The sequence below is a fragment of the Dermacentor albipictus genome, chromosome 5 (genome assembly GCF_038994185.2).
Source record: "Dermacentor albipictus isolate Rhodes 1998 colony chromosome 5, USDA_Dalb.pri_finalv2, whole genome shotgun sequence".
In the NCBI taxonomy this organism is placed as follows: Eukaryota; Metazoa; Arthropoda; class Arachnida; order Ixodida; family Ixodidae; genus Dermacentor; species Dermacentor albipictus.
Genome location: NC_091825.1, coordinates 105,879,571 through 105,896,413, shown reverse-complemented (window position 1 = coordinate 105,896,413; position 16,843 = coordinate 105,879,571). Strand labels below are relative to the sequence as shown.

Sequence of the window (16,843 nt, the reverse complement as noted above, 5' to 3'; positions counted from 1 at the left end):
TCCTTTCCTTTGCATTGTTCCGTGCAGTACAGCGCGACCCACGGCTCTGTCTCTTGTGATAAAGGTGACGCAGAACGCGTTGCAACCCGGTGACACTCCGCTATACCGGAGTCCTTTGAAATATTCGCCGTATCAGGCATAGTGCTTCAAAAAACCGGCGCAGTGACCCACTGCAGTGAACAGATTTTGGCATCATCAGTAGGTCACCCAGTGAACGTTAATGTGTGCACGCCCTCCCAGTCATTTCAGAGCGATCAACCCAGAGGCAAGATGGTTCATCATTACAGTAAAGCTTGACTGGGACCTCGTAAGTAGTTGAGTTACTCAAATTGTGCGGCGACTTTAGTTACGGAGTCATTGCAGTTACGAAAAAACAACAACATAATAATAAGCGCTCATCCTTGTGCGTGTATTTCGTATGGCTATGACAACGGCCCGACATAAACATGCCAATGTGGTTAACAATACGAAGACCAGGAAGACGACCAATCACGAAGCGGATTCTCAGGCGCTGACGAATTCACGACAAGCAGTGTCCCGAGCAGGGCGCAACTTCGGACTACAACTATTGTAGAGCAATGCGGGGCTTGTTAGAGGTCACGTGATTATCACGCGGACACACAGACACGGCGCTCTTGCAGATCAACACCGAGTGACACGCTGCCCGCACGACTTCGATGGCGGCTAGCTGCCGCAGACACTGCACGGAATTAAACGAGACGGCGCGCTGAGGGGCTTCGCACGCGATCTGTGACGCCTCGCAACGGAAGCCCACTTAAAGCGACACTATACCGGTGCTGAGGGAAGCCCTCGGGACACTTCATTATAGGCGTGGTGCGTCGTGACCTATACGCGCACGTTTACCGCGGCCTCCATTTCTTGTCGCACGTGGCTCTTGCGCGTGTAAGATGGAGAGCGACGACGTCACCCTCGTACCAAAAAGAAGCCTGGGCCATCCGGCACGCGCAGAGCGACGGTACCACCGTCCTTGTAGAGAGATCAGCGGAGACCGAGAGAAAAGTAAGGTTACCTCCTTTATTTCAGTAAAACGCACACACTCACACACACACACACGCCAGCGACTTTGGCAAGTATACGGTCACTCCAGGCGAATTTTGACCAGCTGGGCTTCTTTAACATGCACACAAGGCAGGCTATCGAATGCGGCCACCGCCAGAAACAAATTTTAAACGAATTTTTAATCTCTCTGTGAAACAAATTAAAAAATAACTTTTCATCTCTTTGTCCTTTTCAATGCTTCCTGATATAGAGTGGGAGGACAATTTACAACTGCACGTGCACAATATATCTTCGCTTGCGCAAAGCGGCCCTGACGCAGTGACCAGTGCGTTCAACTTGAAATCGTACGATTCGTACCGTAGTTCGTTCTCAGGTGACAGGTTTGAGTTTGTTTGTTTGTTTGTTTGTTTGTTTGTTTGTTTGTTTGTTTGTTTGTTTGTTTGTTTGTTTGTTTGTTTGTTTGTTTGTTTGTTTGTTTGTCGCTCTGTCGTACCGTTCCTAAAGAAAGGCGTGACAAGCGAACGAACACGATACGACCGATTCCTTAGCTCGTGACTGATGTTTACAGTAAAGGGCAAAAAAGAGAGAAAGCCTACCGGGAAAAGCCCTGGCTGCAGGTGCGAAGCGTCAAGCGTAAATACCTGCATGGAACGCGACACGAGCAGACCGCACACAGGTGCGAGCCGGGGGCGTATGTGGTGACGTAACGACGGTTCAACGGCTGCGGGGGCTGCAATACATACGCATCGCAGCTGCGCGTGGACGTTGGCGCGAACTTAATTTGCACAGCTGCGCATTAACTGCGCACAGCACGCCCGTAGCTTGAGCCCAGCCGTTGTCACACTTTATATTCTGGTAAAAGTAAAAGAAAAAAGAACTGACAGCTATACAGCCACGACGTAAAATGTTTTGTGTTTTTAACAGCAAAGGGCCAAGCTATTCATTTACTGCTCTGTTGCCGCAGTCTGTGGGTACTGGAGAAGCTGGGTACGCACGCGTGGTAGTCACGGGACGCTTACAGGTGGCGCAGTTGGTAAGAGTCCGTAGTGCTAAGTTGCGCCACACTTACTACCGAACGTAAAGTTATGCGTGTTGCGCACTAGCGGTCTTTCCATTAAGCATAGTTTCATGTAAGTTTCATAGGTTGACTTCAAAGACGTTTTCATCATTGCCGTTACAATGCTGCTCCTGTCCCGAGGCATCTTGTATGGTAATAAGAGACCGTTGCGTCACTCTTACAGCCACAGGTTACTATGGAATTTAACAAGAGTCAGAGGCTGTCCATTAACAGCACGAAGCTTTGCTGCTCGTTTTCACATGAGCTCATGCATATACGGGTATACACACACTAAGAAAGCCTCTTGCTATGAAACTTTCTGCGTAATTCCGTAGAAGACAGAGCCGTTAGCCAGCACATCTGTAGAAATATCGTATGTGGCTGTACACATAAGCCACTTCGTCACATATGTATTGTCTCCAGTGGCTCATGGGTTGGTGTGGAATTTTTGTAATTATTGGGTTTTACGTGCCAAAACCACGGTCTGATTATGAGGCACGCCGTAGTGGGAGACTCCGGAAATTTAGACGACCTGGGGTTCTTTAACGTGCACCTAAATCTAAGTACACAGGTGTTTTCGCATTTCGCCCCCATCGAAATACGGCCGCCGTGGCCGGGATTCGATCACGTGACCTCGTGCTTAGCAGCCCAACACCATAGGCACTAAGCAACCAGGGCGGGTCAAACTGCATTTGTTGTACAAGGTAGAATTAGGAAGGAACAGCGCCAACTAAGACGATCAAAATGATTCAGGAAGCCAATTACACCATAAACAACAACTACTAGGAAAGAGGTCAGCCGCGATGTCGGTTGGACGGCCAAATGCGACTGAAAATAAGCCACCGTATAATTCCGCTGTTGCCTGTACGATTTCCCCCTGTAGGTTCGGCTCCTCATTCCGGAAGTGTTCGCAGCTGCAATGCTGCGCGGCTGTGATATCCGTCACGCTAGAAGGGGAACCGTTACTTAGGTACTTTGGTTGTGTTTTCGACAGCGCATCACCGTGTCGATTCAAAAGCCTCACAATGTCAACGCTACGATCGCTGCCTAATATATGCGGATGTTACTTAAAAGTACGACTAACGCGCAATGCTAGGCCTTTTTTTGTCCTTTCAAAACTGGCTACATTTTTCGAAAGTTTGCCGTGCGGCGCAATACGTGTGAAGCGTGCATGTCATATGTACATGTATAATTTGTTGTGTTCGACGAAGAGAAACCGGTACCTACGGTGCGAACCATAGATCCACAAATGATAATAAGTTTTTTTCTTTTCCCCCTTTTTTTTTCTTTTGCAATGGATAGAGACGCGTCCGTTAGCATCTTCCGCTAAACTTGCCCGGCGTCCTTGGTGTTCTTTTGCTTCTTAACTATATTGGCAGCCCAATAACGTCAATGCACACGAACCAACTATAATAGAAACAAGCACGTTGCGTATACCGACGTACCGGCGTCGAAGGAGGCCTGCTCGTAGCCGTCCACTTTATCCATGAGCTCGAGCGGGGGCGCCGAAGGCTCTGGCTCGTCGTCCATCGCGAACGATGCGTGAGACCCTGCGAACAACGAGAACGGGCCGATGAGTGAGAAGACATTGAGGGCATCATCATACTCACCAGCGGGGCGGTAAGACACACACACACACACACACACACACACACACACACACACACACACACACGCACACACGCACACACACACACACACACACACACACACACACAGAGAGATCAGCGACAGCGGGCGACCATGTGTGCAATATAGGTATGCATTCAAGATAGAGCAAACACGACCACGGTTGAGTTCGGGTCATGATTGACTTCGTAAACATACAAAGTAAATAAAATCAATATATGTAAATAAAATAAAATAAGAAAAATATAAGCGCCCCTGATCGTACAACCCATACAATGCAAGTGCAACCATGCTCTGCGCGAAGGTACTCGCATTTGCGCTCGATGTGTCATCCAGATTGCCCAACTTGTCGGTAAATTCTACAGCCTTGGCGGTACGTGAACGAATGCCGACTTGATATCTGTGCGAAACTAGCTTTTGATGTGAAAGCGTCAAATGGCTCATCGAGCGAAAAAGCCGGCGTCTGTAGCAGCGAAACGGCACCTAAATTCTCATTGGCTGCAACGCTATACGTCACGAGTGCGCCTCGACGAAGTTCCCATTGGCTGCGACGCCACGGCAGGAGGAGCGCACTTCGACGGGGCACAGCGGGCGAAACGGAATACACGCTGCCGTGATAGCGCGCCAAGTGTGGCGTGAGGGGAAAGGGCATCGCCGCGACGCCACGTCACCCACGCTCTCGGAAGCATGTCTTTTCCGCGCGTTCCTTGTCCGCGCAAGCTCTCGCCTGCGTTCTAACTGCGCCTCGGTAAAGCCAAATCAAAACGTGCCAAGCGACTCCACGCGCTCGCTTGCCCGCGAGGAGTTCGTAACTCGAAGGACCACTCAGCGGCGTTCAATTATACTTTTTTTCTTTAGCGACTTACGCGTTTCTTTCATCGTCCAGTCATTCGTAGGGGCGACATGTTGAGCGAGATGCAAAAGTGTAAACTTCAGTGATAATGTGCCATGGTCCGATGGCAACGTTCTTGCGCCGCAAGAAATAGCGGGTATTAGCAAATGCCGTACCATATTGATTTCGTAGGTCATTTTCTAGGATACAGTTGCCAGTGTACCTCGATTGACCAAACCAGCGGAAGCGGCAAAAGAAACTTCATCGGTCGAAGTTGTCTAAGCGGTATTTTACCGTTGCCTTGCTGTCTGTCAAGTGCACTGACAGGATCGGAAGCGAAAACGTCAACGAACGCCTGTCACAGCAGGAGGAATCGTATCAAACGTTACATTAAACGAATTTAAACGCAAATCCGGAAGTAATCGATGTATATAATATGAGCCTATATATTTTAATGTCCAGTATGACTGCCAGGCGGACGAGTGAGGCCACCAAATTGACCAACTGAAAAGCGCGGCTTCTGAACTCCAACCGAAGCGAAACTTCTTCAATATTTGCGCGCACCTCAGCGGTAACATTTGTACGTGTAGCAACGGCAACAAGCAAGTATTATGTCTGCATTACGAGGGGCGCCATTTAGAATGTCGTGCGTCTAGATGCGTGGCTTGTCCGGTTGTCATCAGAGGCGACATTTACCAATCCGGTTCCGGCCGGAAGTGACCTCCCAGTTCAAGTCACATAAAAGGGAGAATAACAGGGCGCGTTTTACAGCCAATTTTATTTGTGTGCAACAGAATCGGTGTCGCCCTATCGCACTCGGAAGTTGGCGTTGCACGAACAACTTTCGAGCAATGAGACGCTAAATATCCTGTCCTCTTACTATAGGCATCGCCCCCTTCATAACGAAGAATCGCTGTGCAAAGTGACATCCCGTTTCCACTTCAACCCTGACAGTGGTAAAAATTATACATCTCGTGAAACCTCGTGACGTGCATGCGGAATGGCGTCCCCAGGCGCCATTCGATTAGTATGGTCATTCATTATTTGAGTCAGTAAGAGCGTGAGAGCGATCTATTTTGGTATGGCTCAGTTTGGCTTCAAGTCCAAAGCTACACGTGTTTTATGACAGACGCAGCTTTGGATAAATTTTGATTATGTGTGGTGGCTCTTCGCCCCCATCTCGATGCTACCGATGTGTCATGATATCGAATTCATTGTCAGCGCATAAGGACACAGCTGAGCCGCCGCAAAGGGTAGCTGCGTATGTATTGTCACGACCGTAGTCCGAACGTAGCTTTAGAGGACGAACAGAAAGCGAGATTCCAAGTGTTTTGACAAGACGTTCGATACGACAAAGACGATGGAAACTGAGACAGGTGGCGACAACGTGTTGTCCCTTTTAGAGCGCAGCTCTTAGGCGCCCGTTCCTGCGTTGAGTGCCGGTGTCCTCGGCGTAGCCGAGCGGTCGAACACAGCGAAGGATGAAACAGCGAGCGCGGAGCGCAGCGCGGGATGAAATACGGCGAGAGCGCGAGGAGAAAAGCGGAGGAGGAAGGCGCAGCGGAGCCATGGGGCGGAAAGAGCCGAAGAGGAGGGTACGGCGAAAGCGTGTGAAGGAAAACGTAGTGCCGCGCAAGACGGGCTCTGCGGCGACGACCGCTATACGAGATGGCGCCAGAGTGGCGCGCCGTCGTCTGTTCACCGATGACGCCATCGATAAGGTATGCGGCGAGCGCGTCCACCGATACCATATATGGAAACAAAGCGCTGCATGAGAGGAGGTCTGTCTGCGGCGGCTGCTGTGAATCGCGCCCACGCGGTGCATGTCGCCATCTCCCGATTAGCGAGGCAGTCGCGCCACACTTCGCTCCGTTCGCAACGTGCTGCACGAGGCAGATTGTCCGCGCCAGCTAACATATCGCTAAATGAAAACACGTATACAGCTGCGCTCCAATATCGCATTAGGGAGTGCCGTAATAGTCGGTAAATTTTTAACGCGCCCGTGTCGTTCGCTGTGGCATTCGACGTCTAACATATTGGTCTGCGCGCGTAGCCAGCTGCCCGCTCATGTGGCACCTTACTTGCAACGATTTTACCAACAGTTGACGCTTTGGGACCAACCGAGTAGCTTGTTTCTTGACAGAAATTTTACTTGCTACATTTACGTATCTTTGCTACATTTAAACAGAACAGCCGAATTAACTAACGTGAAATAAATGGAAGTCGACCTGTGCCTTCAGCGCTACAAGATCAGCGTTCCAGCCATGTCGCATAACGGTGCGGAATAGGGCGTGACCGCGAGGTAAATCTTTCCATCGCTCAAAACGGATGCGCATTCTTCAGCTGATTCTCCCGTGTATCACTACAGCTGTTTTCTTAGTAAAGAATGATTGATTGATCGATTGATTAATTAATCGATTGACTGAAAACGGAGTGGGTGCAACGCATTACCGTACGACTGATACGGAAACATGGCATGGCTAAACGTCTCTAGAGACGCCACGAGACGCTCTGGGCATTTTCTGCGTTTAACTCCCACCGAAAGTTGGGTGCCATGGACAAGAATAGATGCGTTACTTTAAAGACCACTCATCATCTGCTGTTTTAAGTTTCCAACATCTTTTTTTTTTCTTCGCTGTCAAGCATTCCACGTGACAGCTTACAAAAAGCAGTGAAAAAAGAAAGACGTTTGGTGACCCATACGGAAACGTAAACCGTCGCTGTAGTTCCGGCAGTAATAGTTACGCATTTTCTACACAAAACGGCCGTTATAAATGACACATTCGTTGTGCTAAGACAACTGCTAAAAGAAACGTTTTTCTTCTTTCTTTTTTTTTTTTTTACGATGCCAGGTGTGGTTCGGGCAGTTTCGCCGCTTATCTTGGCACGTCTGGAGATGTGCAGAAGCAAACGTGAACGTTAAACTGAAGCGTTTTTACCTCGTTTGTAAAAAGGTGTTACGCAAACTTAAACACACGTTCCCCCACGTGGTGAAGAGAGCGTACACCGAGACAGGATATATGGAAAGAGCACAGATGCATCTTTTGACGGAGGCAAGCAGGCACGTCTGTCGTGTTTGTGTATCACTTGTCTCATCGTCCGCGCTCGACCAGCTAAACAAAAGCCAACTAGCGCAACTTCAAAGGCACGTGAAGTTAAGGGGAGGCCCTTATACATCGGATTCATCTCCTATTTCCATATTCTAATGCATGTTAAACGCAGAAGTGCTGTAAACCTACAGAAAACCACAGAACCGCTTTGTATTATAGCTTACTGCACATGAGAGAAGGCGAATTTTACCGACAGGAAGCAGAAAGACAGAATCTCGTAGTCACAAAGTTTTAACAAAGTCACTGAAGAAAGGAGTTTGCAAATTCGTAACTTAACACCAAAAGCAGACACCGGAGTTACGAGAACTGTGTCTGTTACAGCATCTGAAGCGGACCAACTTTATACACGTATTGACAACGTGGAACTGTTGTGATGTTTACGAAGATGTTTGCGCAAATTCTACTCGCATTCAGTAGATTCCTGTTAAGAGTAACACAGGTTAGTCACATCTTCGGATATCACGAGCAACGTGCAAGTGCTTGGTTGGTTTCCCACTGACCCCATAACAACAATATCTTTTTAAAGAAAGAAAGATCAACATGAGCGGTCCATTTGGTTGCGCCGAACTTCCGTGGCCTTCACCACGCTTTGCCATACGACTCAGCGACGAGTCCGGAACGACCTCTCGTACAGGTAAAAGCAAATTGTGTTTCTGCGGACATAAACTATACGCCAGTGTCAACGACGACGTGAAAACAAGCAGGGCTGACACTACGGCTTCGACGCGCATTTGCAAGTTGGTAACGATGGTGAAGACTCTGCCGATGAATCGTAAACTTGATACTTTCTTTTTTTTTAATTTTGCGATTTTCAATAAATTTCCTTTAAAGAATGATGGCCTAAATTCGAAATCTACTTGATGCAGTCGGTAGACATTAGTTTCTTTTTTCCTTTATTTAAGCCTGATCAATATCGGTGCATAGCATTCCGAGCAATATGATTTTTGCGTTCCCACGTATTTAGTTATATAGGAGCAACCGAAGGTAAGCTTCCGTTAAGCACACGAGAGGCACAGAAGGGACGGAACCAAGTACCTAGTGGTGCAGCCAAATGTTCACCCGAAAGAAAGCATTTGCACTTTGAAATGGTTCTTCGAGAACCATGTCCGCTGCAAGCGACTGAAAAGCGCTGAAGATGTTTCTGTAGAAACTGCACGTAAATTGCCAAATGACGTCACAGTATGTAAGGGACACCTCAGACACCGCGTTTTCTAAACGCCGACCTCCCGTGTGTTTATCGCGCGCATCTTGTCCACGAACTGTGTCGTCAAATAAAAAAGTGAAGCAATACGACGACGTGCGGTGGGGACTTTTTATACGTTAAACGCTTTAATTCTACGAGCCAGCACTATCGAGTGCTGAGCTCAAGAGAAGCTTGGCATTCTCCCAGGCCCATTTCGCAGGTGTTTCAAAATGTGTCATTTACTCCTCCTCCTCGTTTTTTTCCCCTTCTTATTCTATACGTGCGACATGAAGCAACCGAGATACGCAGTACGCCGATCTCACCAATGCAATCAAGTGAAAACAGAACACAAAAAAGTGCCAGATATACGCGTGCACGCTGAGACGGACATTTATACAAGCGCTCTCGTGAGGTTCAAAACAACAGGGACCACGGGACAAGGCGCCCTATTCTATGCTTCCTTCTCTGCGTGACTATGCCTTCGTGTGGCCCTCGCAGTATGCCGCTAGGTAAACGGCAGCTAATGAACAAGCCCGGATGAAGGAGATTTCGGACGTTCTCGACGAATGCCGCGCAATAAAATCGAACGTCAGTTAAAGAAAAAAAAAAGGTGGGGGCGAGCAATAACGAAGAACACGGGGGACAAGCAGCATGCGGCAATGCTTCACCTTTGAAGCTGGCCCGTTTGTAGCTGGACGTTGAGGACGCCACGCTGAGCTCACGATTGAGCACACGCCGCGTGCAGGGCGGCGGACGCTTGCAGCTCGTTTTGGTACTCCGCATAGTTGATTGATGGGCACGATGTATCCCACAATATATATTACGCAGATTAAAGACTGCGGGCAGTTGTCTGTCTCCTCGCTCAGGACACAGCGAACCGAAACAACTTCTGACCGTATGGCGCACGCCGAACAGCTCACAGTAAGTTCTCGTATGCGACCACTCAAAGTCAAATCTGCTTTAAGATCGTCACCGGCTCTCCCGTCCTGTACGAATGTTCAACGAACGGCGAAGGTCGAGTTCCAAATTTTCGAGGTATGTAGAGGGAGACGTGCCTACACTGAAAAAAAAAAAACTTGTGAACAGAGACACGTCACAGATCCTGCGCTGAGGTCGCTCGTTCCAGATGGAACAGTGGGAAGACGCTCCAGGAAGAAAAAATTCAATGGTTCTCCGGGCCAAGACGACAAGCTGATTGCTGAATGTGGCAACGTAGAGCCTCAACCGGAATGAATCCACAATCTCTGTGCTCCTAGAGAGAGGAGATTCGGAAAGTCCTCCACAGAATTCTCAATCGTTCGGCCCTGGTTCCTGGTGCGACGCACGTTTGTCATCACGGCATCGCTTGCCAGCTCCCGCGAAAGACAAAGGACCCTCTTGATAGCGCGGCACACCCTCTGGCCCGTTTGAGCGTTCGCTATCGCTCCGTTCCCTGGGCGGTATTTATATCGTCAAGGTGCGTAGACGTCGCTCTAGCCTTGGCGACGAGAGACAAGGAACTACTCTTGATTGCCTGCGTCGCGCTGTGGTTCTTTGGACGATCCGTCTCAACCTTTGCGACGGCGTGAGAAGCGATTGGGTGAAGGGGAAGACGTCAATTTCACCGACTTAGACAAAAGAGCTCGCTGACTGTGTGCCGACGAGTTCTTGCGTTGTCTTTTTGTGCCTCTGCTACCGCGCTGTCACGACCTGGCGGCAGTCCTCTTGTACAAGAGCTGCTATTCCACAATGCGCTACAGAAGTGTTACTTCCGCAACACCAAACGATACATTGATATTCGCCAACAGAAGACGGTGTCAAAGTACTTGCAGACAGCAATGTTTGTCACTAGCATCACTTCACTCATGTCACGTGAATCAACGGCGGGTCATTCGAAGCTTCTCGCACTATCTCAGTGTACACTTGTTTCGAGTGATGCGTCGTGTACTTCTATAAGACACAGCAATCGTCACCTGATAATGAAGCGCGAGCACTCACTGTTACTTCGAGCACCCGTACTTTTGCACAATTCCAATCCAAAGACGTACACTCAGGTCATCCAGTTTTACAGTTGCGAATGACCAGCAGCGAGGCGCTCCTTGCCAGTCTCCACGTGACGACCAACACAAGTAGGTCTACGACACTGAACCGGCACGTCCTTTCACCGGCTTTACAAAGGGTAAAAGCTTGGGCAACAGTCTCTCCTCGCGTCTTCGAAGTGGCATCAGAAAGGAGCGATCACTATTCCTCGAAGTTCTGTGTACCGCTCCCTCGACGAGCTCGGACACTCGGACCGTTTGCCTTGTCAGCTTCTAAGGTACCGGATAGCCTCTGCAGTCACCATGCAACCTCTCAGAGAGTTGGTGACCGAACGCTAAAACTAAGACAAGGTCACGAAGACTCCTTCCTCTTACGCGCGTCTTCGAGGTGGCGGTGCCATGAGAAGGAATCACCGTTTCAATCACGTCGACACACCGCTTCAGCGACCAGTCCCAACGTCGTCTCCTGTGACTCGCGGACTCGGCGTCAACCGCTCGACGACTCGGCTTTCCAGCGAGTGGCGCACTGGAGGCACCCTCGTCGTCGGGCTCTTGAACGCCGTGTGTGGCGGCGGATGCGAAGAAGAAATATGTGGTGCTCTGTGGCAGCTGGGAATCGCTCGCTCGCTCGCCGACGGCAGTGCGAGGGAGACGTGGAGGAGGAGGAGGAGGAAGAGGGGGAGGGAAAGGAGACGGCGATGAACGAGAGCGCGTTTCGCGGTTACGCTGAACGCGAAGATAAAGAACAAAATGTAAAGGCCAATGGGCCCGCGGCAGTAAGTGAGTGAGGCAAAGAAAAATACATTTTTAGGGCCCGCGGGGGAGGGAGTCGGATTCTCTCGGAAACCGGGCCAACCGACGACTCCCGGAGACCTCACCGCACGCCGGCCTCGAGGGCTCGAGCTTATTTTTAGGAGGAACCCCTAGTCTCTTCCCTCCTTCTTATTCTGTCTTTCTCATCTTTTTGCTTGTGTGTCCCTATACTCGATTCTTCATAAGTGTTTCTTTTGCGGAAGTGTATTCGTAAATTTTGCTTCCCCAACGTTGTTATGTACTTAATTCCTGGTGATCTGCGGGTCAGCTACGTGCGTAGGTGTAGGCACAAGAGTCGCAGACTACGGACGTGCAGACGCCGAGGAATATACGCCAGCACCTTAGCTCATTCAAAGCGTTTTGTAAGGGAACAAAAATATAGCCGTATCGCCAGGTTCGGAGGACAGGAGGCAGATGTGCGGGGACATACAATATTGATGGCAGCGCCTTCCTTAGGGTATCTTTCCTTCTTTCTTCTTCGCTACTGCCTCGGGAAACGGCGGTGAGCGATGACGGCCGTCGTTCCTCGCTTAAGACAGGCCTTGCCGCGCTTGCCAACACTAGGTGCATGTCTGCGGGGACGCGGCGGCAATAGCCTCCTGCATACCCGTTTCCCAGGTCCCCTTCGCCCACCACATGCCGCCGCTATCTCGGGACGACGTTCAGCTGCCATATTTTTACATCATGTGTCCGCTGATGCAGCTATATAGAAAGCAGCAAGGCTTCTTGCATCTGGCCTTCGTCCTTCTTCCTGGTGAAAAGGAGGAGGCAGATCTAGCTTGCAAAGGCATGCCGAGAATTGCTGTGTGGGGGTAAACATTCCAGAGAGTTACATGTGGCGTAAACGCTATTAAGCGATAATGAAGAAGGCGACCAAACGGAGCAAAGGTGGAATGTTTGCAATGCATCAATGCCACTCTTACTGCATCAAGTGATTGCTGGCTGTTATTAGAAAGTACTGCTAAAAGTCACCGCTCGATGGGCAGATCAGCCTCTCTCAGAAACACTAATAGGAGGCGAAATCCCTTCCTTCTGAAAATCTAGCGTACCTGTGGGAAGACTCAGTAAGTCTTCCATGGTCGGCATGTACCGTTATCCTACACACACACACACACACATTACAACACTACCGCCTGTCGCTACCCCCGCCGCACAACGCTCTCAAGCGAGAGGAAGCCGTAGTATGGCGGTAACTACAAACACGTATCCACACTTGAGTCTTTACCATGTTTTACACCCTGCGCTACAGTATAGATGCCCACACTGCGCTGACTGAGCAACGCTTTACCACGTCGCATGGGCACACGCAAGCACACCAGAGCTCACAGCTATAACACATTCTACAACACGGCAATAGCAGGCAACCTTGCCCATCACCGACTCGGAGGACCGGCTGGAACTGGTCAACCGAGCGAGAAGGGCAAGTCGGCCTTTGGGCCTCCTGTTGGACTCCTAGACTGAGGGGACCACCCACTGCAGGGAGGAGGAACTAACCACGCTCGCTTCGTTCGCTTGCTGTTCTGGATAAAGTTGATTCTCTCTCCGCTCTACGTTTCAACCCTTCGGTCGCGTTGTCCGTGCATCAGTCCAGATGTACTATACCGGCTCGTGTGCGACTATTTGGCTGCATGTTTATGAGTGAGTGCAGTGGCGCTGGCAGACGTTAATAATAATAATAATAATATTTGGGGTTTTACGTGCCAAAACCACTTTTTGATTATGAGGCACGCCGTAGTGGAGGACTCCGGAAATTTTGACCACCTGGGGTTCTTTAACGTGCACCTAAATCTAAGCACACGGGTGTTTTCGCATTTCGCCCCCATCGAAATGCGGCCGCCGTGGCCGGGATTCGATCCCGCGACCTCGTGCTCAGCAGCCCAACACCATAGCCACTGAGCAACCACGGCGGGTCTGGCAGACGTTGACGCCCTTCCTGTGGACAAGCGCGGTGTTGTGGTTTAGCATCTCGTCGACAGCCAAATGAGTGTGCGCATCTGAGCGTGTGTAGCCTGCTTCGTGTCGAAAACACGCCTGTTACGCAGTTGTTGGCCGCACGAAAACAGTGACCGCGCAAACACCTCTCTCTCTCTCTCTCTCTCTCTCTCTCTCTCTCTCTCTCTCTCTCTCTCTCTCTAAATAACTTCGCTTCCTTCACTCCTTACCGAGTGCGCGCCGACAGCAAACAGAATTCAATCGTCGCTCACGTTGCAGGAGTTCCGTTTACCTGGAAGCCTGCTTTGTGCGTTCATTTTTGAAACCGCGGCGAGGTGAAAGACGAGAAACCGAGTGCTTCCTCTCCGCTGGAAAACTCCCCGTCATTTTCTGACATCCCGAGCTACAATTTCAAAACGACGCAGTAGGCTGTGTAGTAATACTATGCAGAAGGGTTGCAATCCGGGCCAGTTTGTACATACTTGAAGGAAAAACCAGTCAAAAAACACAAAGGACAAGAGGAGAGGTTCACACCACAACGACTGGTGTGACTGGTTCACACCAGTCATTGTGGTGTGAACCAGTCCTTGCGTCAAAAAAGAAAAAGAAAGAAAGAACTCGAGATTTAGCCAACAATTCACTTTCTCCCAGCGCGAGTGGTCAGGGCCCCATGCCAGAGACACTTCCGGTGCAGAATAATCCGGCCTGTCTTCTTGGAATCAACTACACAAGCGCCGGAAACTCGCCGGAATCACGAAAGCACTTTTGCTGAATCTACTATACAGGATGATGATCATTTTTTAATCTTACTGAATTTTTAAAAATCGCCTGTGGCACATAGCATAATTCGTGTCGTTGAGCTGTATTACTTGAGGAGGCGGATAGTACTAGCACGAGAAATCGGAACACATATTCAACTAATCAGCGAAAGTAACTAAGTAATTCCTAATTAATTACTTTAAGGCACATATCGCAATTTGCGAATTGTAGATGGTGAGTTCGCAAACATTCTTACTTTTGTACGTCAATTAAAGCATAAAAGATAGTTTCGTCAAAAATGTAAATAGACCAACAGTTCATTTTTACGGCGAGTTCGACGGCGCATATCACATAGCGTGCAAGATATGTCAGAGAGAGAGAGAGAGAAAGAGAAATGGCTGCGTGTGTGCGCGCGTGAACGCGTGCTTATATATGAGGAAGACGCGTAACTGCGACCGCACTGCCGCCTCCATGCCTTGCGCTTTCGTAAATGTCAGCCGCTGCGACGCGCACCGAAATGCGACCATCAAGTTAATACATACGTATAGAAAAACAAGCTTTATCTAACTCATCCTTGAAACGCCTTTTCTTTTTTTCCTTCGTGGTTCCTGCCAAAAAGTAGAGTGATTCATTTACGGCCGGCCTTCAAAACGACCCCAGAACGGCGCCCGGAACCTCCACGCACTTAACGGCGAAGTCATTAGTCATCGCTACGCCTCCCTGCCTCCCCATTTTCTGTTCCGCTAATTAAACGAAAAATCGGAGTTTCCTCTTCGCCACCAATCCCCATCTGCCTTCGCTTCTTTCCTCCTCGTCTGAACGACTCCCCGCTTTCAGCCAATCAGGAAAAGCCACCTATAACCGCATACCGGCTCATCGCGCAGAGATTCCCTGCGGCTGCGTATAGAAGACGGTAATGGAGAGAGAGAGAGAGAGAGAGAGGGGAGGGAGAGCGAGAGAGGGAGGGAGGGAAGGAGGGAGGGGGAGAGAGAGGGGGGACCACAGTGCCGTAGGCTTCGGCCGCGGGGTTTTTAAGCCTGGGCGCGCCACCGTTTATTTTGACAACCGGGCGGGCCCGGGTCCGCGCGCTCGAGGTACATCCAAATCGAGGGGAACGGCCGCCGCGTGCATGCTCGCGCGAGTGTGCGCCGTGACTAATCGTCGCAAGGCCCCCTCTCTCTCACGCGCGCGTAGTTTACGGTAGCTGCGCCATGCGCCGCAGCACCGGGAGGAAAGGGTTGCACTGCCGGCCCGCCGCGCAGTCCGTCTTGGCGTATACCGTTTCCGGCAGCCGGCCGAGCCACTCGGGCCGCGGTTTACAACTGGAGCACGGCTTGTACCGCGTCCTCCGACGCCGGTTTGAGCGGCTGGTTACTATACGCACGTTATAGAACACGCATGCTTCGTTGCACGAGGGCTTTCTCCAGGAAGGCGAACGCGCACCGTATGCGGAGCGGTTCGTTGACTATACCGGCGGTTCGGGCGTTAGTCAACGCAGCGTTTGTTTTGCGGAACGCGCTTTAAGTGTATAACGTAAACGTTACTATTACTGAAGAGCCGTGTATACCTGTCGGCGAACGTGAGCTGTTGTTGGGCTGGTCGTGCTTGTTGGTAACTTATGCACCGCGCGCAGGCGTATTTTCGAAACCGGAAGCAAACCAACGCCGTGCTGATACAGACTTCTTAAAGCGAAGCCTTTTTTTTTTTTTGCCTCTTCCTTCGACTTTTCCACTGCTTCTGCTGTCTGCGCAGACGAACTGCAGTAGTGCACGCAACGTAACGTTTAATACCAACTCACCACTCTCGTATTAGACTAAACGTCGAATGAATTAAACGTTCGCCGTCAACATCACCGTTAATTACAGTCAATCAAAGCAAAAATCACAGAAAGCTTCGCTTACATCGATTTCCACAGTGCGTAGGATATGCATAATTTTCTTTTTAAAGATTCCGCTTTTCTTGCCGGACTTACGATGACATGTGGGCACGGCAAAGACAATAGTAGCCTGAGACGTTGTCTCGTGAGAGAGAGAGAGAGAGAGAGAGCCCTTTAATGATAGGTTGTCTCGTGCCTTCAAATGCTTGCGCAGTACTAAACACAGCCTAAACCTTCCTCGCTCTTTACTCATCGGCGCCTTCACTTTGGTGACTACACCACCAGTGTATGTTTCTCGTGGGCATGCAACCTAGTTACATGAAGTCCTTGTTTTACAAGGCCACCCGTTGGCTCTGATTCTATGTAAGTCGAGCAGACCCGCCTACTAGTAATGTTATTCCTCGGCAGCTATCGGGAAGCATCTAAATAATCCACACACTTCTTGCAAATTTATGACACCCTTTTAAGTGGTCACTAACGTTCACGTATAAGATTATGTCGCTCCTCCCAATGTGCACGGTTGCATAGGGAGAACGCAAGATACAGCCAAAGCCAGTAAGAATTCAACAAGATTCAATAAAGGATTGATTGGCTAATTGATTGTGATGAGGATG

General features: G+C 49.8%; 1 protein-coding gene across 5 annotated transcripts in view; it reads right to left on the bottom strand.

The window, feature by feature from the left end:
* The window catches only part of LOC139059996 (protein SSUH2 homolog), a 65,379-nt gene that overhangs the window by 21,200 nt on the left and 27,336 nt on the right, over positions 1-16,843 (bottom strand). For 4 of the 5 annotated variants that reach the window (XM_070538668.1, XM_070538669.1, XM_070538670.1 and 1 more), the window contains exon 3: positions 3,523-3,627. In XM_070538668.1, coding sequence (XP_070394769.1) covers positions 3,523-3,627 — 105 coding nt within the window. Of the gene's footprint in view, positions 1-3,522; positions 3,628-9,499; positions 11,069-16,843 lie in introns of those variants that run through there. The other variant, XM_070538672.1, reaches the window with a different exon arrangement.